At 39.3% G+C, this 22,136-nt stretch overlaps 1 protein-coding gene across 1 annotated transcript in view; it reads left to right on the top strand.

The window, feature by feature from the left end:
* Nucleotides 1-22,136, top strand: part of Auh (AU RNA binding methylglutaconyl-CoA hydratase) — a 105,753-nt gene that overhangs the window by 40,962 nt on the left and 42,655 nt on the right. Inside the window, exons 5-6 of the mRNA XM_090324030.1 lie at nt 8,741-8,833; nt 10,804-10,860. Coding sequence (XP_090180156.1) covers nt 8,741-8,833; nt 10,804-10,860 — 150 coding nt within the window. The remainder of the gene's footprint in view (nt 1-8,740; nt 8,834-10,803; nt 10,861-22,136) is intronic.

Here is a 22,136-nt window from a genome sequence, read left to right as displayed (position 1 = left end):
AAATAAGCATTAAGACTTGACTGCTGGATTTGGTACTGTTTGGCCTCAGGGACTTTTAACCTCCTCATTTTCCTGTGCTTTCTCCTTCTCTTTTCTTCCTTTATCCCTCCTTCCTCTTCACATCTCCTCCTCTCTCCTCATCCTTCTTCTCCTTTCACTTTTCTTCCTCTTCTTTCCTTTTCCATCTTTAAATAGAGGAATGTTGCCCTGTCTGGCATGTGCTTTTTAAAAATGAATTTCTTGGACAGTTTTGGGAGTACCTTCTCCACGCCTTCCAAGTCCTACTTTGATTTTTTTGATATAGGTCCCATTTAAAAAAATCATGCTTGCTGAGGATAAATATTTTCTGTGACTTAGCCCCAGATAAACAATAACTGAGATTATTTGGAGAGTCTTCTCTAAAAGGTATATGCATACACTTACATAGAGAATAACAGTCTGAGTTATCATGGTGTAGTCATAGTCTCTGATATAAGTTCTAGGGTCACTAATTAGGAATAAGGCATAGATTTTTTAATGGTTTAAAATATTGAACTTGTCATTTAACACACTTAGTCATTACATTCATTTTAATTGCATAAATTGTTGAAGTTAGAAATATACTTACAAATATACATACTTACAAATATACATAAAACCCTCTCTTCTACATTAGCAGTTGGACATGTGTGAGTACTGAATGCTAAAGACATATATTCCTGGCATAGCTCTTTTAAGCTTTCTATTTTGTTTAAAGATAACTTGTCTTTATGCATAAAAACACAGAGGTGATTGATTTTTCACCCTTTAATGATTTGTTACCATTTCATTCTAGTCGTAGCCCTTTTAAGTGATGTTTGTTTTACTTTATCTGAAATAAAACGTAATTTCCTATGGAAACACTGAGTTAGTACTTAGTAACTAGCCCTACATGTTGAGATGTTATGCATTTGTATTTTCCTTTCTCTTATCCAAATGTTTTTTTTTCAGTTTAGATATATTGTGTGAAGAATGAATTAATGAAGTTTCAAACTTTGCTGATTTTTCACTCTGCATTGCAGATCTGAAATGTTTATGTTCCCCAGGTGTCTCTTGTGTGTTGAAGATCAAAGAAAATCTTAAAATATATAATTGATATAGTTAAATCAGCTGTAGTCTGTTAATGTATTTTATGTTTTATGGACAGTCCTGGATTTGAGAAACTGGTTGATAGAACACTAGTTAATTATTTTTCTCATAGTGACTTACAGAGCTTAGTTTTAGTTTGCTTCATCTTTTGCAAGAATAATGGGGATTTAAAGCGGGTGTCTAGGAGGTCATCCTCATCCTCATCTCCCTCCAGAGTTAATGTCCCTGTCCTCATAAATCATAGTTGTAGGGGCCAGGAGTGTGATCTAGTGGTAGAGTGCTTGAAGCTCTGGGTTCAATTCCTTAATACCACATGCACAGAAAGAGCCAGAAGTGGGGCTATGACTCATGTGGTAGAGTGCTAGACTTAGAAAGCTCAAGGACAGTGCCCAGGCCCTGAGTTCAAGCCCCAGGATTTGCTAAAAAATAAAAATAAATGAATAAATCATAGTTCTGTGTCTAGTTTGGGATGTATGACTTTCCTAAAATTGTTACTACTGCATTTGCTGTTCATAGGATATGAATCACATTGTGATTTTGGCATTGTAGGGCAAAATTGTGTTTGTTAAGCAGGAGCAATGGGTTTAACAAACAGGTATTGCCATAGTAAATTATTACTTTAAATTTGACAAAAAGCTTTTTATTCCTTTTCTCCTGCTCCATTTTCTCTGACATTCTGCTTGTAGTTGACTGTTGCTTTATGATGCTGGGAAAGTCTGTCTTACTGGACAATTACAACCCTCATAAATGTTGCTGTGTAGTGTTAGTCCTGTTGTGATTTTTCTTTTTTTCCTCATATATTTTTTATTGTAATAGGAGGGTTACAAGGGTTACATTATATTCACCAACTAGAAGGTGCATTACTTCACAAACATTGCTACCCTTTCTCATGTCTTGTTCCGCATTCCCCTTCTTTCACCCCCACCCCTCATCTTGTTTTTCCCCCTTCCCTATCCTATTTCAAATAACCAAATACACATATATACAATATATCAGATAACAAAGTGAAATACTGTTAACAAAATGAGATAACCAAGGGACAACAAAAGAGATGAAAGATAACATAGTACATTAAGGACAACCATCACTCATTATATGGCTTTTGTTTCTATATCCTGGAGGTCCTTTCATTTAGTGTCATACTATATGGCCTTATGTATCTAGGTTTTGTTCTATTGTAAATCTCTGCTAGGCGAGCCCAAGGTTTCTACTGATTATAACAAATGAGGGAAACCGTTGAGCCTATCTTCCTTTGAGTCTGGCTTACTTCACTTAAAATGTTTTTTTCTAAGTCTTTCCATTTCCTATCAGATGGGGCGATGTTGTTCTTTCTGACAGCAGCATAGAATTTCATTGTGTATAAATCTGTTGCGATTTTTCTGTACCTTTTGATTTTGGTGATTTTGCTTTGTAACTCATCTTTACTGGGTGCTTTTGTGGTTTATTCCATCTGTAGGCTTTGTTCCAATAGTGTGAAAGGGCTCTGTTCTTTTCTCTGTCTGTCTGTCTGTCTGTCTGTCTGTCTGTCTCTTCCTCTCTCTCTTCCTTCCTCTCTCTCTCTCTCTCTCTCTCTTTTTCTCTTTCTTTCTTTCTTTCTTTCTTTCTTTCTTTCTTTCTTTCTTTCTTTCTTTCTTTCTTTCTTTCTTTCTGCCTGTTCTTATTATATTTTAGATAATGTACCTGAGCAATATTTTCTTAGGAAAGTTTTATTTCCTTTTTACGATGAATGATGACAAAATTAATATATTTCCATTTTTAAATTCTTCTACTTTTTTTTACTTCCAACATTTTTCCTATACTTCTAAATTTACTCATGCCTCTAATTCCTTGCTTGATGAATTCTGTCAACCTGGTTAGTTGTTCATAAAAGATTAAATCAATTTTATATTGTTTTATTGGCATTATTTTCATATCAGTTACTTCATGTAATTAAAAAGCTTTATTGAAATTGAATCTATTATAAATTTACATATTGATTTGTGAAAACATAACCACCATCATTATGAGTGATTTGTGTTTACTCCTCCTAGAAATTCCCTCACTGCCTGTTATAATTCCTTTCTCTTACCCTCTGATCCCTACCTGTCCTTAGGCAGTTACTAAGTTTGTTTTCATTATAAATTAATTTTCATAGTTTAGAATTCTATAAAAATTAATAATATACCCAGGTGTCCTACAGTAGATGAGTAGATTTTTTTTTTGCCATTCCTGGGGCTTGAACTCCGGGCCTGAGCACTATCCTTTGGCTTTTTCCTCAAGGCTAGCACTCTGCCATTTGAGTCATAGCACCATTTCTGGCTTTTTCTATGTACGTGGTACCTAGGAATCGAACCCGGGTCTTTGTGCATAGTAGGCAAGCACTCTACCTCTAGGCCAAACTCTTGGCCTTGATGAGTAGATTTTTAAAATGTGGTACTTACACAATGGAATTTTATGCAGCCTTTAGAATAAATAATGTAATTTGTAGGGTAATGGTTGGATTTAGAACAAGTCATGTTAAGTGAGATAGGCCAAGCTCAAATAGACAAACAGGTGTTCATTTTCTCCACCGAAGCAAGACCTAAAACACATAGGGACATGATAAATTATACAGGACTCTTAAGTATTCACACCTATTGAGAACAGAGGAGGATGCTCTTAGGAGCACAAAGGTCCAATGCCTATGTGCATTTGATAATGTAACATAATATTTATCAAAATAAAAAAATACATAGCTGGGCACTGGTATCTCACAACTATAATCATAGTTATTCAGGTGACTGAGGCAGAAGAATCACAAGACTCTTATTTCCAGTCAGCTATCTAAACAGCCAGAAATGAATGTGGCTAGAGCACTAGCCTTGGGGGCGGGGGCGGGGGGAGAAGGTCAGGGACAGCACCCTGAGTTCAAGCTCCAGGCGTGGCACACCCACCTAGAAGTTAATAATACATGTTATTAATCTCTGTATATTTTCTTTATCTAGCATCATTTTCTTTCAGTCATTGGTTTTGCAATGTATATCAGAAGATAAGTGCTGCATTGTAGGTGTTGGACTGTGTCCAGTTTGGGGCTTTTATGTGTGTACAGCTACTACAGACATTCCAGTGCCATTACCATCTTTACATTTTTGCCTCTTACCCTGAGTTAGGTGTTTTCTTGCTTCTTCCCATCAGTAGTATTATCTGTCAAAATATGGTTCAGCTTCCTGAAAGTCACTTTGTTAAACTGTCTTCTAATTGTTCAGTGGGTTACACTGGGGAATCTCACTCATTCATATAACCAGACTTTAGTCAATTGGCTTGTTTATATATGACCATATCTATTTACATATAGATAGGTTCATATACGTACATTGTTTAGGTCTGAGCTCCACAAACCAGAGAAAATATGTATCCTTTGTCTTTCGGAGCCTGGTTTATTTCAATCAATACGTTTAAGGCCTGGGATATTTAAGGCTTCGCTCTGGAAGTGGACACCCCCCTCCATCTATAGGCTCCCAGTATTCCTGTGCTGGGCAGTGATCCTGGAGTGAGCCTTTAGGAGACCCAGGATGCAGCCAGCTGGCAGGCTTTGCCCAGGCTTGGTTGGTTTGTTTTTTTGTGTGATTGCTTTAACGCTTGGTGGGAATGGGGGAGAGTACATTAAACCAAACGCGCTTTTACAAATTTAGGAATAATCAGGAATTTATTGTAATATTGAGCGAATGTTGATTTACTTTTGGTTCTGAAGATTTCAGCATTCAAGCTTTGATCATACTATAGGTGGTTTCTTTCTGTTAAAATACATTTCTCTGTTTTGTATGGGAACACTTAGTCTTTGAGCGAAAGTTAAAAAATTACACGACTATAACATTTTTCTTTAATAATGAGATTGTGTATGTGTTTGAGGGGGGTTATAGATGTCCTACAGGATGTGGAAAGTAGACTAGGCATTGTAGCTCCTAGCTCAACAATGTCTGTAGTCACGTTCTGCTGTAGTGTCCTGCACACTGCTTCAGGGAACCCAAGCCTGGGCTACTGCTTTCCCCTTTTAAAATAGCAAAAGTGTTTGTTTGCTTTAATTATATTTTTAGGAGCATTCAAAGGATTATTGTCTTATTTGTCATACCTGGCTCATTTCCTGGAATGAAACTCAAAATAGATACTTATCCTGCTGATTGTGTAATGTATTGAGTCATAATTTCTCCTACTGCTGCTGGGACTTGCTGTTGCCTATTGGATCTCCAGTTCCTGCCTCAGTCATTAGTTCTTATGTACCACTGACATTTTCTTCCTTCCCTTCCCTTCCCTTCCCTTCCCGTTCCTTCCTTCCTTCCTTCCTTCCTTCCTTCCTTCCTTCCTTCCTCCCTCCCTCCCTCCCTCCCTCCCTCCCTCTCTCTTTCTTTCTTTCTCTCCTTCCTCCCTTCCCCCTTCCTCCCTTCCCCCCTTCCCCCCTTCCTCCCTTCCCCCTTCCGTCCTTCCCCCCTTCCCCCCTTCCCCCTTCCCCCTTCCTCCCTTCCCCCCTTCCGTCCTTCCCCCCTTCCCCCCTTCCGTCCTTCCCCCTTCCCCCTTCCCCCCTTCCTCCCTTCCTCCCTTCCCTCCTTCTCCCCTCCCTCCATCCCTCCCTTCCCCTCCCCTCCCTTCCTTCCTTCCTTCCTCCCTCCCTTCCTTTCTTTTCTTTTCCTTCCTTCCTCCCTCCTTTCCTTTTCTTTTCCTTCCTTCCTTCCTCCCTCCCTCCCTCCCTCCCTCCTTCCCTCCCTCCCTTCCTTCCTTCCTCGGGCTTGAACTCCGGGCCTGAACACTGCCCTTGGGCTTTCTGAAGGCTAGAGCTCTACCACATGAGTCCCAGCACCACTTCTGGCTTTTTCTATGTATGTGGTACCAAGGAATCAAACCTGGGTCTTTGTACATGCTAGACAAGCACCCTACCACTAGGCCAAACTCCTGGTTCCTTCACTTTTGACTCTTTGAGACTAGACCACCTGCTGTCGCCTCTGCCCCTGCTGCCACCTCCTTCTCTTCCTTTACTTCCTCCTTCTCCTCATTTTTTTTTTCCTGTGCTGGTCCTGGGTCTTGAACTCATGGCCAGGGTGCTGTTCCTCAGATTCTTTGCTCAAGGCTAGTGTTCGACCACTTGATCCACACCTCCACTTCCATTTTTCTTGGTGCCCAATTGGAGACAAGAATCTCAAAGACTTTCTTGCCAAGGCTGTCTTTGAACCTTTACTCTCAGATTTCTGCCTTCTGTGTAGTTAGGATTGTATGCTTGAGCCGCCAGTGTCAGGCACATCTGCCTTTTTAAATGTGTACTTAATGGAGCTTCCCCACAATTGCCAAATTCTCCTATATAGAAGGAGAACTGAACAGATAGTCATGAAACTAGAATATTTTCCAGAAAAGAGTTGCTATGACAGATATCTTTTGGGGAAAAAGAATTCAATATCATAAAATAACTGACATTCTAGTAAATATTAGGATATTCTACCTAAATAATTCCCTAGTACAAGAAATTGTATAGCTTTCTGCAGTGCTTGTCTATATGAATTAATATTTGAAAGTACCAATAAATTAATCTGGCTAATGACATGATAATGCTGTTTTTTTTTCTGTTTTTCTTATTCTTTGGTATAAGGACTTCACTTTGTCATTTTGTGTTACATGTTTCTTACAAGTTATAAGTAGGGTAATCACATGACTTTGATTACATTTAGAAAGATTGCCTTAAAGAAATGTGGAAACTGCAGTGGAGAGTAGTAGCACATTGCAGGTAAAGGAGGTGAATTTGGAACTTGGGCCGATAAGAAATGATGGGACCAGAACCCTGTTCACAGACTAGGGCGTAGAGTTTTGCAACCTGTGCAGATTCTCCAGACCACTGACTATGGGGTGTTGGAAAGCAGGATATGCTGGGATGACTTCTTGGCAGATTTAGTGAGCTGAGCGGTTTGGGGTGTTACTGGCTTGGAGATTTCCACCTGACAGGAGTCTTTGTATGGGTTAGTAGGGCTTGTATCAAAAGGGAAAGAGGCTGAGAAATAGCCACAGGGAGCTGGAAGGACAGGGAGGAGGATGTGGATGACAAGGATTTAGCTATTGTCTTTAGGGTGAGGTCAGCTTAAGGCTCATCACTGGGCTTGGGGAAAGGTTTTGATGGGCAAGATTTAAGATTGAAGAGGTAGGAGATTGAGCAAACTAGAACGGTCATCCCTTTAGGAAGGAAAAAGAACTTGAAGCTGGTAACAAAGTTGTTCCATCTCATGTAGCAGCTTGAGAACCTCAGATTAACTTGCTGTTATAACATTTTGTAGATGGTTCTTTTCTTATTTTCAGGTAAAATTCACTGGATAAGATTTGTTCCATTAAACAAAATTTCCTGACTCTACACACTGATATATCTACATATCTATATGGATTTTGTTTTGTTTGTTATCCTCCCACAAAGTATGTTGGAAAGCATTTGAATTGGTCCTGTCCTTTCAAGTGCTTGACTCCCCCAACTTTCACACAGGTCCACCATGGTGACTTATGGCTTGTATGAAAGCTCACTTCTTGCTCTTCTGGGATGGTTTTGCTTGTGCCACTTGCCAGCCTTGCCAGTCTTTTCTCTGATATGTCTGGTAGATTCCTTTATGTGCAAATGAGTAGGACTCAAGTGTACTTTAGTAGATGTGTAGCTCTTAAGTCTGGGAAATTTTAGAATTCCCTAAATAAATTAGAAGACCTATAGAATAGAAAAGAAGATATTTGGGTGGTTGATACTTTATAAAAGGCCATGTTTTATTTACCTATTAAGATTACCTTCACATTCTATAGTCAAAATTAATAAAAAGCATTCCATTTCATGGAATACCTAATATAACCAGTCATTTTTGAATGCGTTATAAAAATGAAATCTGTACATTGCAAAGTTCAAAAGTCTTGATAAAATAATCTGGACTCAGTCTGGCAAATCTAGTTTGGAGTTCTGTGATTGGGTGCTTTCACCTATTGTGCTTTTAGGTAGGTGCTCAGAGGCTGTGTCCTGGAAAGAGTGGTATGGGTGTTGTCCATCCATTCGTAGTGTTCCTTCTTGGTCCTCATTAAGTGGTGGAGCTAATGCCACTGGGCCTTAGTGACCAGTTGAGCTACTTCCCTCTTGTTTAAGCAGATGCAACATATCTTACTATTGCCCATTTAACACCGAAGTGGCCCATAAGAATGTAGGAGGGGGTAACAATGTTCGACATGAGATGTCCTCATTATCTTATGTGTGAAACTGTAACCCATTACTCTGTAAATCACCTTGACAATAAAATTTTTAAAAAAAGCATTCAGGAGCTTTACACTTATGCAAAGATAATTTGAACTTGAGATTTATATGAACCTAGCATCACATAAAAGACTTTAAAATGTAGGACTGTGAAGTAAGAAGTATGATCCCTTTAATCCAGTAAAATTTTTTCATGAAAGAAATTCAGCAATATGGGAAGTTTAAAAACACTGGTTGCACATTTATGTGATGGACTACCTTATAATCACTAAAGTTTTTTCATACTGCCTATTTTTTGTTAAAGGTCAAAGGTATATGAACATCTATGTATAATATTTTAAAATATGCTCATATTAAATGGTCTAAAGTGAACTCCATAATGAGATAATGCTCTCAGTAAAGGTCCCTAACATTTTTCTATTTCAGCTAATCTACCAGTACCAACGATTGCAGCAATAGATGGACTTGCTTTAGGTGGTGGTCTTGAACTGGCTCTAGCATGTGATATACGAGTAGCAGGTGAGAATCCTATTCAGAACATAAATTTTAAAAATGGGGGCTGGGAACATAGCTAACTCTTAAGCCTAACATGTAAGACCCTAAGTTTGATCTCCAGTACTAAATAGGGGGAGGGGACTTTTCACATAGTTCCAAGTGTTTTGTTTTGCTAAGTATTGTTGTACATATTGTTTTAAAAAACCTTCATCTATTGGGTTTAATGGTGCATTTGAAATTCCTACTTAAAGAGAAGTTTTGTTTTTGTTTTTTTTTTTTTTTCCACCTTGGGAGGCTGAGACAGAAGATTCACAAGATTGAGGCTAACATGGGTTAGTGAAACCATGTCTGAAAAAGACAAGCAAGAGAAAAGAGAAAAAGGAAGAGGAGGGGAGGAAAAGAAAGAGGAAGGTTTTCATTATTCAGTTTTAGCAGTGGGAACAGGCAAGATTTGAGCCAAATGAGTTGGAACTGCAGGTCCTGTCCATTGCACACATCTCCTTCTCTCTAAAATGGGGATAATGACTATTGCTGTAAGCATTTAACCTGTGGAGTTAGTCTATGCACTTTTACTGACTTCTAGCTCCATGAGTAATGACTTGATGGTTCCTATGAAGTTCATGTACTCCCTGAATGTTTTTCTGAGTACGTGGTTATGAAAATAATGAAAACAATTGGTGCACACCACTCTCTGAGTTTGACTAGGTACCTCATGCACACATCCTTTAATCTGCCTCACTACCCCAGAAACATGGTGTGCCATGGGATACAGGAAGAAGTTAATACAGATATAGAAGAAGCCAGAACAAATGATTGAGCTGAGATTTGAACCCAGGTGTGCTCTCTTCAAAACCCATATTTCTGTTACCCCATTAGAGCATATACCCAGTGAAGAAGACAGCACATCATTTTCACTGTTCTTTCCTGGTTTTGTTACTTCCAAAATCAATGCAGTGCAGCCTTTAATAATTGGAAGTTAACTGTGTCTTGGTTCTTGTTCATGGTTCTTTTATACTCCTTTCTACCCTGTTTTTTGTCCTTGTTTGCTTGTGATAAAAATCACTAGATTTTTGTTGTAGTTTACTTGAGTTTCTTTCTGTTGCTAGCGTCAAATAGATTTTAAATTTAAAAGCTGAGGTGCTGGGTGCTGGTGGCTCATACCTGTAATCCTAGCTATTCAGGAGGCTGAGATCTGAAGATGACAGTTCCAAGCCAGCGCAGGCAGGAAAGTCTGTGAGACTCTGAGCTCCATTTAACCACCAGAAAACCAGAAGTGGTGCTGTGGCTCAAAGTGGTGAAATTCTAGCCTTGAGCTGAAGAGCTCAGGAACAGCGTCTAGGCTCAAAGTTTAAGACTGACCAAACAACAACAACAACATCCAAAACTGAAGTACATGCAGTTCATTTTGAAAGAAAATTCAGGGAATGAGGAGGATATGAGAAGTAGTGTACATACAGTTAGGTATGGAAGTTAAGGTGTCCATATAAGCAGACATGGAAAGAAAAAGACTATAGCTGTGAGGGCAGTAAAGACATTTATCTCAAATAACAGAGACTTGTCCTGAGAAGTTGCCATAGCTGATGTCTTATATTAAGTTGTTTGATCTGGGGACTACTTAGGCAGCCAAAGAATTCATGCTTGTCAGGCAATCTCTCTCCTAGTCCTGAGTAATTAATAGAATCTAAGCTGTTGAACATGAGTATGCAATATCAGGTCTAATATTGCAGTTATAACTCTGTTCTTTCACCATCAAAAAGTGAAGTCACTGCCAAAGATTTTTTTTTAATGAAAAATGTTATGTTCTTTCCTTGTGAGTGCCATTTAGAATGTTTACATGTTTCCTTAACTCTATCTTTTGAAATGATTTAAAGTTGTGACACCAGTTTGAGTAGTAAACAATATTTTGTGGCATACTATGTTTTACTGATCTTTTCAAGTTGTCATATTTGAACGTGTTTATATGTTGTTACTTAGTTTTCTTTATTTCTTTTTAGCTTCTTCTGCAAAAATGGGCCTGGTTGAAACCAAGCTGGCGATTATTCCTGGTGGAGGTAGGAATAATTCACATCCATCGCAATACTCTCGATTTGTTCCCTGATACAAAGAGTGTGAAATGGGAAAGGCAACATACTGGGGAGAGGGACTAATGTTTTGTTTATTCTTTCAATGAAGTCCCTACTCAAAATTTACCTTTTTTTGTTGTTGTTGTTAAGATTATAGATAATGAAGATGGTGGTTTCGCTGACTGATGCTTTCTTTTTGTCTCATCTTCTGTGCTTTTCTGTATTATTTCTTAAATTTTCAATTACTGATAGATCACATTCTTTGTATCTGTTTTCTGAAAGAATTATACGGCTCTCCTTTAACTTTCTTGTTTGTGCATTTAAATGTACATGCCTGCAACTGAGAGTTTCATGTACACAGTCAGACTCTTGAGTAGAGGAGTAGCCAGGGCTTCTGTTAAGTAGCTTTATGTTAATGTGACAAGTATTTTAAACAGCTGAAAAGAAGGAAAGGTTTATTTTGGCTCACAGTTTCAGAGGTTTCAGTCCATGATTCATCGACATCATTGCTTTTAGGCCTGTGGTGAGGCAGAACTACATGGCAGGAAAAGGTGTAGAGAGGGAAGAAGAGGCCTTTGTTTACCTGTGGCCTGACTTTCTCTACTAGGCCCTAATTCCTGAAGGTCCTACCACTTTCCAGTGCTGACAGAGCCCAGGGACTAAACCTCAGTACTTGGGCGTTTGGGAGACATTCTAGCTCCAAACTCTAGCAGCACTCCCGGCTTCTGGCTGCCTTTCTTGTTCCTACAGAACAACCTACAGGGTGGAGGTTGGGGTTAGTGGGTGGCTTGAATTTAAAGTTTACGAGGGGTTCTTTATTTTGTTCCTAGAAAAGAGAGGTAAGTAAAACAGCTTCTTCTGTGAAGAACCAGTAAGAAAGTTCCTTTGCAACACTGACTCTGGAATATTATTACATCCCCCCAAAAGTCTACATTTTTGGTGGCAATTTTGATTCAGGTCATTTGGAGGTAATTGCCATTTTGTGAGGTTATTCTTTTAAAAAATGAACTTAAGGATTAACCTTTTTTAGTAACCTTCTTAGGTAATTTGTACATACATATGACAATTTACTAGTGTATAAATGAGGTAATTAACAATGAAAAGATTAAAGATAATGGTTAATAGGACAGACATGTTGACATATGAATAGGTTAAAACCACATGTTTAACTATATTATAAGAGTGTGTATACTGGTTAGAGTATGTGGGTAGAAATTAAACATGTTGCAGTGAAATTGAATGCTGCTCAGGTCAACTAAGGTTATTCTATTTTGGTAATCCATGAAAATAGGGTTCTTATAGGCTAAAGCTTATAATACCTGCCTGTTTTACCATACATACCTATTTCAAAATGACTAATAAAAGGAGGTTTCATAAGAATGTACTTACTTGAATAGAATTATTAGACAATTAATGCATAAAATAAAAGCAAGTTGGGAAAAGTATGATATGTTTTTGAATATGTTTTTGGTATAGTGCTAGAGATTAAGTCCAGAGCCTTCTGAATCCTCCACATGTGTTCTACTACTGAGCTCTGTCTCAGTATGGAAATTCTTTCCAGAAGTAAGCTTTTACTGATGATTAGGATATAAAATTAAGCCTAGAAAGATAGTGGCTGTAGGATGTTGAAGGCTTGCATCCTCCCTTCCCTTAAGATACATCAACCTGGAGCCTGTCCTGTTGACTGTTTAGAAAGAGTCAGCAGATAATTAAAATTTCTAGAGATGAAATCATCTTGGGTTATCTAAGTGAGCCTTAAATCTAAAAGACAACGTGTCCTTGGAGGGTGGGGGTGATAGTGAGGGGAGGACAGACACCAACAGAAGAGACAACCCTGGAATGCAGAGGGGAGTAATCCATGTATAGTCCAGTTGGTGCCAAGGCTGGCTTGCAGCTGCCAGAAGCTGGGAGAGAGACATGGGATCCATGCTTCTTCAGGGCCTCCAGTGACAGTCAGCCCTGCAGACCTTGATCCGAGGCTTCTGCCTTCCCAAACGGTGAGGGAAATACATTCCTGTTGGTTAAGACTATTTTGTAGTAATTTGTTATGGCACCTTAGGAACAGATGCGGTGACTTCTTGATGTATTTTATGCAATGTTTTCATCTGGAGCCAGATGACAGATGAGCATAGAAAGAAGATGAACTTTGTCAGTTAGATTATACGTTGTGAATATGAGGTGCTTTATGTTTTTTAAAAAAAAAAACCTGAATAATGATAGAAGGTTGTCCGAGTGAATGCTTGATTTAATTGAAGGTGAGGAATATCCTTTAACCACCATTTCACCACCTCCACCCAAATGCTAATTTACTCATCCTTCCCTTCTTCCTTCCCTCCCTCTCTTCCTTTTTCCCTCCATTCTGTTTCCTTTCCTTTCCTCCTACTTTCCCCCCTTTTCTTTTCTTCCTTTTTTTCAACATGATCTTGCTATATAGACCAGACAAACTTCAGACTCTTGGTCTTTCTAAACAGCCTCCTAAATGCTAGGATTACAAGCATGTCCTACCATGCCCAGATCGAAGTACTAATTGGGGCTGGGATTTGGCCTAGTGGTAGAGTGCATGCCTAGCCTGCAGGAAGACCCAGGTTCGATTCCTCAGTACCACATACATAGAAAAAAAGCCAGAAGTTGTGCTGTGGCTCAAGTGGTGGAGCTCTAGCCTTGAGAAAGTCCAAGGATAGTGCTCATGCCCTACGCTCAAGCCTAGGAAAAAGAAATTAGCATTGTATTGAAATGTGTTGTATTAAAGTTTGCACATTCTGGATTCTGAATTGTGTTCTCTCTTAGTTTAGGTTTAGGTTTAAGTTAAACGATTTTGCTCAAAGTGCTAAGTGAGTGATGCTGTACATTGCATTCGGCAGTTCTTTGTGTGACACTTCATTATGTGACACTTAATGTTTGGTTGTCCCATTTTTGGTGATGATAATTTGAATCCCTTGTTTAAAGTAGTGACTCACTGCAGCTCTATTTTTAGTGTTCTGTTACAACCCTGATAGAGATGTGAGTGGGAAGAAGGAGAGCGAATGAGAATATATTGGAGTACCCAGATTCTGGAGAACCAGAAAAAAGAGCCACCTCCAGTGTTGTCTGTTTTTCATCTCTCCAAAGTGATGGCTAAGAACGTCACTGAACACCCTTGTAAGCTATGTTTAGCAATCAGGCGGTTTCTTGGCATTTTTTTCCAGGAACTCTGAAGCAATGATGAATTTTAAATCCCTGTGAATGCACATTGGTAGTCTTGAACACCGTCTTGAGTTTGGAAAGCTTGTTTATAACCTTTACTGAAATTATCCTGGAATTTACATCAGAATCTGAGCTTATCTTTTGAATATCCTTAGCGGTGACTCATCTTTATTCTGTGAGGGTGAATTTGACTTTCATAAATAGCAAAAGATCGTTCTGTGCCAAATCTGATGAATAAGGTCATCCTGCTTTAAGAGGGAGGAAAGTATCACAAAAATATGACTGATTTCTTAAGAGGCTTATGTAATGTGAAAACTTGTTACCAGTGCCTCCTGAGGTGACTTCCAGAAATTGTTGGGTTGGGCACCTTTCTGTAGACTAGCAGGTGTAAAAATCTCATTTCTTTACACATTGAAATATGGCTCACTGACCACTGGCTTGCACTTAATTAAGTGTTCTGGGAGCTGCTTGTTGACTTCCCATGGCGTGTGGACCATTCTGGTAGTTGCTGTGGAGGAGATAGGTGGTTGTGGGACTCAGCATTGCTCCCTGAGAATTGCTATGTGGTGGAAAGATTAAATGTGCCCATATTGTAACTCCTCTATTACGATAAAGTTTGTAGTCAAACAGAAATAAGGCAATTTAAGACTAGGATTCTTGAGTGTAGAGAAAATAGTATGGATTCTGTCAGTCACCATGAGGGAAGAATTGATATATCTTAGCTGGCCAGGAAGACCCTAGGTCAGTCACTAGTAATCAGGGTTGCCAAACACAACCTTTTCTAGTTGATAATGTGAATTGTTTTCTTCTTAACCCTCCTGCAACTAAGGGCTTGAACTCAGGGCCTGGGTGTGAGCCATCAGTGCCTACTCTGCAGCTGGTTTAAAGACTTTGTTTTGATTCTGAGCAGTTGGAGTTCAGTGTGCTTTGGTGTGATTTTCTTCATCTTCCTTTTGCTTACATATATTGAGATCTCTTCAGGTGGGTCTTACCTGTCGGGGTTTTTAGTCCTTCGTCCCTCCTGACCTGCAAGAGGGATAGAGAGAACACGCCCCGACCAGGATGAGCCGAGAAAGGAAAGGGTCGACTGACGGCCCCCAGCCCTCCCTCATCGGAGGACAGTCAGATGCGTCAGGGAGACCCGTCAAGGCAGGAACTTGTATTGAGGAAGTACATTTAGCTAATATAGGATGCAGGAGCCAATCAACACAAGGTGGGCAGGGCAGGGGGAGGTAGGTAAAGAAGGGGAATCAGGTGCTGTCCGAGAGGGCGGAAGTGTTCCGGGCCAATCCCAGAGGTAGCCTTACTTTAACTTCACAAATCACAGCCATGCCTTCCAACCAGGTGACAGGCAGGTTGGGTCCCCAAACCAGGAAATGAGCACTGGGCCACGAGTTAGGCCTTCTTTTCTACTGCATAGGTTTCCATTTCCCTGATGTGATGTGCCCCACACTTACCCTGGTCTCTACACAGCATTGATCAGTAAATGTTCTGAGGAATATGTGTGCAAGGTCTCCGGAGCTTTTCTCTCTGTTGTCCACATTCAGGTGACTGGAACCTTGGTTGAGCTCCTTCTCTTGAAGTCAAACTCTAGTGGCTTCAGCTTCATTTTTCACCTCAGTTCTATAAGGTCAGGCAATTGGAAGGCTTACCACTCATTTCCTATCTTTCAGCCACCGTAAACCTTTCCTTGTTGCAGGGTATATGACATTCAGCCAGTCGATTCCTCAGGAAGGGAAATAAATCTAGGTTGTTTTTTTTTCTTTCTCCTCTCCAAGTGTTCATTGACAAGGTACAGTTTTGTTTTGGCCAGTCCTGGGCTTGAGCTAGAAGCTCTACCACTTGAGCCTTAGCACCATTTCTGGCTTTTTTCTATGTATGTGGTACCAAGGAATCAAACCCGGGTCTTCATGTATGCTAGGCAAGCACTCTACCACTAGGCAAAACTACCAGCCTAGGTTGTTTTTTGTTTTTTTGTTTTTTTGGTTTTTTTTGTTTGTTTGTTTTTAATTCCTATTATCTTCTTCCAGTCCTGGGGTTAAAATTCAGAGCTTTGCACTTACAGGGCAGGTACCCTACCACTTGAACCATGCCCCAACCCTTGTTTGCTTTAGGTAATTTTTGGATAGGGTCTTCCATTTTTGCCTGAAGTTGGCTTTAGACCACCATCCTTCTGTCTCACGCATAGCTGGGATTACAGACGTGAACAACTATGCCTGGTTTGTTGGTTGGAATTGAATCTTCCTAGCTTTTTGTCTGGGGTGGCCTTGAACTGTGAACCTCCTGGCTCCATATCCTAGTGCTCTATCAGCTGTGTGAGTGGTTAATTGGAGATAAGAGTCTCATGGGGACTTTTCTTCCCAGGCTGGCTTCAAACCATGATCATCAGATCTCAGTCTCCCGAGTAACTAGGATTATAGGTGTGAGCCACTGGTACCCAGGTAGAAGTGCTATGATTTTTTTTTTTTTTTGTGGGTCATGGGACTGGAACTATGAACCTGGGCGCTGTCCCTGAGCTCTGCAGCTCAAGGCTACCACCCTACCCCTTGGCCTGGGTATTGTCCCCAAGCTCTTCAGCTCAAGGCTACCACCCTGCCCCTTGAGTCACAGAGCCACTTCTGTTTTCTGGTGATTAATTGGAAATAAGAGTGTCACAGTCTTTTAGTGCCTGGGCTGGCTTTACGCTGCTATCCTCAGATCTCAGCCTCCTGAGTAGCTAGAGTTACAGTTATGAGCCACCACATACGGCTGTTATTTCTTAAATGAATAAACATATTGTCTTTCAGTTGTAATATTTTTGTCAAATGCTTGCTTAATCAGACTGTCCACTTAATTTTCACCCAGACTGATTGATGTTGATTTTCTACTCATTGAGATCTGACCAAATTGTGTTCAAAATTTATTACCTATAAAGGTGAATTTAAACTTAAGAGCAATGGTCTTAAAAGGCATCTGGAATTAGTAAAAGACCATCTTTCTTCTGACATAGATTTGCCAGTTTTTATAGCTGTCACTAGAAGTGAGAACCATCTGTCAGAGTTGTGGTAGAGATGAAAAAAAAAATCAACGTTCAGATTTCTTATCTGTAGTAGATAAGTAAATTGTGGATTTTACAAAATAAGCTTTTATTGCCTATAAGATTATTTTTCCATGGGAAAGTGGGACCTGGTGACTATATTCTTGAACCCTGTGTTCTTTAGTCCTGGTGACTGTACAGCAGCTCTATTGTTATAGTTCTGTGGCCTGCAGCCTGTGCCAGCAGTTGGTTGTCTTCTCCTACCCTTCTTTTCCCTTGTCTTCTGCCTTTCTATCTCTTTCCTGGCATTCACCATTAGAAAAGCACCTGCCTGCTATGTCCTGCTTCCTCCAGTGGAGAACACTGGAGCCCTGGTGTGTTTGGGGGAGCCTTCCACCCAGAGCTGTGTAACTTCAGTTAATAAGAAGGTAATAACTCTGCTGAAAATGTAACTCCCAGGGCATTTGAAGATACAAGAAACAGGGCTGTCTTCCAGAAGGAAAAACAGTATAGAAACGAATCATACATGATCATAAACATAAAGTAATAGTAAGAGAACATTGGGAAAATTTTCAAAATTGAATGAATCAGTTGAAAGTTTTCCTAAAGGCAATGTCTGTACTGCCTCATGTCATTTGATTTTGATTCAAATAATAGGGGACTTATATAGTCCTAGTAAGTAATAAGCATTAATGGTTTGCTACTTGTATTTTACATTTTTAAGAGATGCACTAACATATTAACAATACATATGTAGATTCCTATCCTAAACTATTGTCATCTTGTATATTTTCTTCTGCAACTTGCTGTTTTTAATTTAATAGTATATTTTAGACATCTTTCCTTTTTACTTACAGCTCTATTGGTAAAACTTGCACAGTTTCACCGTAACATCTTTTCCTGGTTTTCATTTTGGGATATATTTTAGTAATTATGTTAGGAAATATCAATAACGTTAATGATGAGGGTTTTCTGTTGTTCATGTTCTTCATTGTTTGTTTGTTTTGGGTTCTTTATTTTTTTGCCATTCCTAGAGCTTGAACTCTCAGGATCTGCTGCTTGCTGGATTGTCTCCCCTTATTAATTCCTTAATTTACACTTTTGTTTCTTCCTTTTACTCCCGATTTGCTTTTTTGCAGAATTACTTCTTAGGCTTATGTTTTTGTTAATATGCTCTCATCTCTAATTTATAATTTCATACTTGTGAACAAATACAGATATTTTTATTACATTCAATTTAATTCAAATTTTAAGTTTATATCTTAAAGCTAACCTGTGGGTTTTTTTTTTTTTTTTTTTTTTTTTTTGCCAGTCCTGGGCTTGAGTTCAGGGCCTGAGCACTGTCTTTGGATTTTCTCAAGGGTAGACCTCTACTACTTGAGCCTCAGCACCACTTCTGGCTTTTTTTTTTTTTTTCTATGTATGTGGTACTGAGAAATCGAGCCCTGGTCTTCGTGCAGGCTAGGCAAGCACTCTACCACTAGGCCAAATTCCTGGCCCCACCTGCATTCATTTTTATATAATTTTTATTCTTATTTCCTTAGGCTCTATATTTTATTAGTTACATTCTTTTTGTTTTTGTCTTTGTGATCTTTCAAGTTAGAAAAGTATGTTGTATTTCTGTCAATTTTTTATTTGGTTTTCAAATTATTATTATTATTATTATTTTCCCAGTCCTGGGGCTTGACCTCAGGGCCTTAGTGCTGTCCCTGAGCTTCTTTTACTCAAGTCTAGTACTCTACTACGTGAGCCACAGTGCCACTTGCAGCCATTTCTGAGTAGTTTATTGGTGATAAGAGTCTCATGGACTTTCCTACCTGAGATAGCTTTGAAATAAGATCCTCTGATCTCAGCCTCCTGCGTAGCTAGGATTACAGGCATGAGCCACCAGTGCCAAGCTCTATCAAATTATATACATATATATGTAATTTGTATATATGTGTATATGTATGTATAAATTTGTGCATGCTGGTTCTAGGGCTTGAATTCAGGGCCTACATACTCTCCTTTAACTTTTTTGCTCAAGGTTGGTGCTCAATCACTTGAGCCACAGCTCTACTTCTACCTTTTGGAGATTTAAGGAGATAAGAGTCTTAGGGACTTTCCTGCCTTAGCCGGCTTTGACCCATGATGCTTAGATCTCAGCCTCCTGAGTAGCTAGTACACCATAAGCCATCAGTACCTTACACATATTGTTACCCTCCCTCCCTCCTTCCCTTCTTCCTTTCCTTTCTTCCTTTTGTGCCCAAAGAATTCATGTCTTCGTGAGGATTTATATTCTCATTATTATGAAGAATTGATTGGTTCCCCACTAAATCTTTTACCTTTAATTCTGTCTTTTGTTGCTTATTTGATGATTCTAGATCCATTTGACCATAATTTTCCACATATCTTTTCCCAGCCTTTGTTTGTTTCCTTTCATTTTGTCTGAGACAAGTATCTCACCATGTAACTCACTCAGGCTGGGCCTTCAGTTGCAGATCCCTCTACTTTAGGTCCCAGAGTGCTGGGATTACAGGCATGTACTGCCCAGTTTGACTCTCAGCCTTTTAGAACTCAAGGACTGGGTACTGTCCCTAAGTTTTTTCACTCAGGGCTAGTGCTGTATCTCTTGAACCACAGCTCTGGCTTTTTGGTGATTAACTGGAGGGGAACATCTAAGGGACATTCCTGCCCAGGATAGCTTAAACTTGATCCTCAGATCCCAACCTCCTGGAGTAGCTAGAATTACAGGAGTAAGCCACTAGTACCTGGCTTAGTTTTACTTTGGAGTTGCAAAGATATGTACCTCACAGCTGTTATACAGAGTATTGCAATATTCCTTGTGCATTTCTTCTAGGCAAATTGTTTTCATCATTTTCTTCATGAGGGAACCCACAGCTTATAGATCAATGTCTCCCGTGTTTGTTTCTGCCCTGTGCCTTCTTACTGTTTTGGTGTCTTACCAGTGTGTATTGGGCTCGATTTTGCTTACATGTTGCTACATACAAGATTAGTATTTCTTTATAACATTATGCAACATAAAGATACTTTTTTCCTTTATGTTTTGAATTTTATTGTTTGTATTTTTTCTTAGCTGTGAAGCTGAAAGCATAGCTTTAGACTGTAGAGTTCCATGTGTCACATCTGGGTACTCACCCCTGTGTGCCAATAAAAGAGATGTGCTGAAGAGCAGGAAAAGGAGATTTATTCCATAGTACACATGCTCTGGGAAGGCAGCACTTGGGCCACAGACATGCACTGTACATTACATAGACCGAGAAGTAAGGAGAGAGGTTAAGATGTATGCAAAATGTGTACACAAATAAATTCCAGTCATAGGCCTATTTGGAAGTGGTCAGGGGTGTCTGGAAGTTGTCTGAAATCGATTGTCTAAGGTCTGGTTAGGCAGGCCTTGGCACGGTAAGAGTCATTGCAGCCTGGCACAGGGTGGTGGTTCTACTGTTGCCTCCTTTTAGTCTTCCGAGATGGCCACAAAATGACTTCAGGAGAGAATGTTTTGGGGCAAAAAACTAGATACAAAATGGAAACCAGATTTGTGTAGCTTTCTGTCCTACTTTTAATTTATTTTGCCCCTTAGTAGAAGCAGCTTTTAAGAACCTGTTTTAGTTTTGCCACATCAGCTAATAATCTTTGTTCAGTTTCTACTTGAGGCAATAAGATATTAAAAATATTTAAATATGCAGATCTTCCTTATTTTTCAAAATTTGAAATGACAAGTGACTGTATGAGAGATGGCTTTAATAAATATAGAAGTTCATTTTTATATTGGTTTTCCATGCTCTTGTATGGAAAAATTATTTAAAACTTAGTGCATGAGACTGTGCTTTAGGAAGCTATTTTAGTGCTAGTCTCAAAGGACACAGTCCTATTCCTTTCCCACCCTAGTGAAATTAGGTCACTGGCTTTTGGCACACGTCCATGCTGTGAGATTTATTTGATGTTCAAGTGTGCTGTCTAGAAATAGTGATGCAGTGTCAGCAAGGCCACTTTCATTCTGTGAACATAATTTCCAGTGCTTTTGGAATTAGTGTATTCTTAACCTGTGAGTGATTTCTTGAGCTGGAGGAAACTTCTGGATATTGCTACAGTTACCCTGTTAGGTGATGTTAGATGTTTCAGGCAAGCACGTCTGTTGAAGTGGTTGGCATTTGGGGCCTCTTCTCCCCTCCATACACGCATGCAAAATAACTGTAAGTCTGTTGGAATATTACCTGTAGGTCCTATAATCAGTGCCTGTAGTTAACTACTTGTTATCATGTATCAGCTAAATGTTCAGAAAGAAATAGAGAAAATATGAATTAGTGCAAAAATTTGACTGTTTAAGGGCTGCATGGGTCTAACTCCTTGCCTTGGGAAGTGACTTGACTCTGTGTCTGTCTCCTAATCTGGGTGAGTATAGATGTGTATTTCATCAGAATATTGTGAGATTAATGGGAATAAATGCATGTTAAACACTTTTGAGAAGGTTCTAGTAGGTAATCGCCATGCATCGTTTAAGTAGTGTTAGAGTTGTTGCTTAGAGTGTTTTATAGAAGCCTTGTTTTCTCTTCGACCATCTTCCCCCTTCCCTGCCTAATGAGTTGTTTCTCCTGTGTAGTTAGGGATAATGGAAGGTAAGTTTTGGGAATAGCATAATTTTGAATATTTTAAGAGGTAAGATTTTTATATGATTGGGAAGTAGCTTACCACAGCACAGTTTGGAACTTTCGCCAACATTACAGAGTGAAGCTTAGTAATAAGGCAAGTTTATGTTTCACCTGATAAAGGACAAGGAGGTTCTTTTAAGCTTCCCAGTTTCCAGTAAAATACAGGAATTTTATATATCCACATGAAAAAAAATTTGCAAGGTATCTCACAAAAGGGAGAGCCTGACAAGGTGGAAGTGTTAGCAAGAATTTAGTATGGTAACACAGAATAAAAATAGGGATTGAACAAAAAAAAAAAGAGAGAGAGAGGAACTTCTTGTTAGAAGTTTAGGAGTAGCAGGCAAGGTAAAATAGGTGTCTCTTTTGTAGGTTTTTTTCTGCCCCTGGTCTGGGGAAAGAGGTCATCAGGTAATAGT

Source organism: Megascapheus bottae, chromosome 34 (genome assembly GCF_031878675.1).
Source record: "Megascapheus bottae isolate mThoBot1 chromosome 34, mThoBot2.hap1, whole genome shotgun sequence".
Taxonomy (NCBI): Eukaryota; Metazoa; Chordata; class Mammalia; order Rodentia; family Geomyidae; genus Megascapheus; species Megascapheus bottae.
The sequence above is the reverse complement of the archived record's forward strand: the minus strand, read 5'-3'. Positions and strand labels throughout refer to the sequence as shown.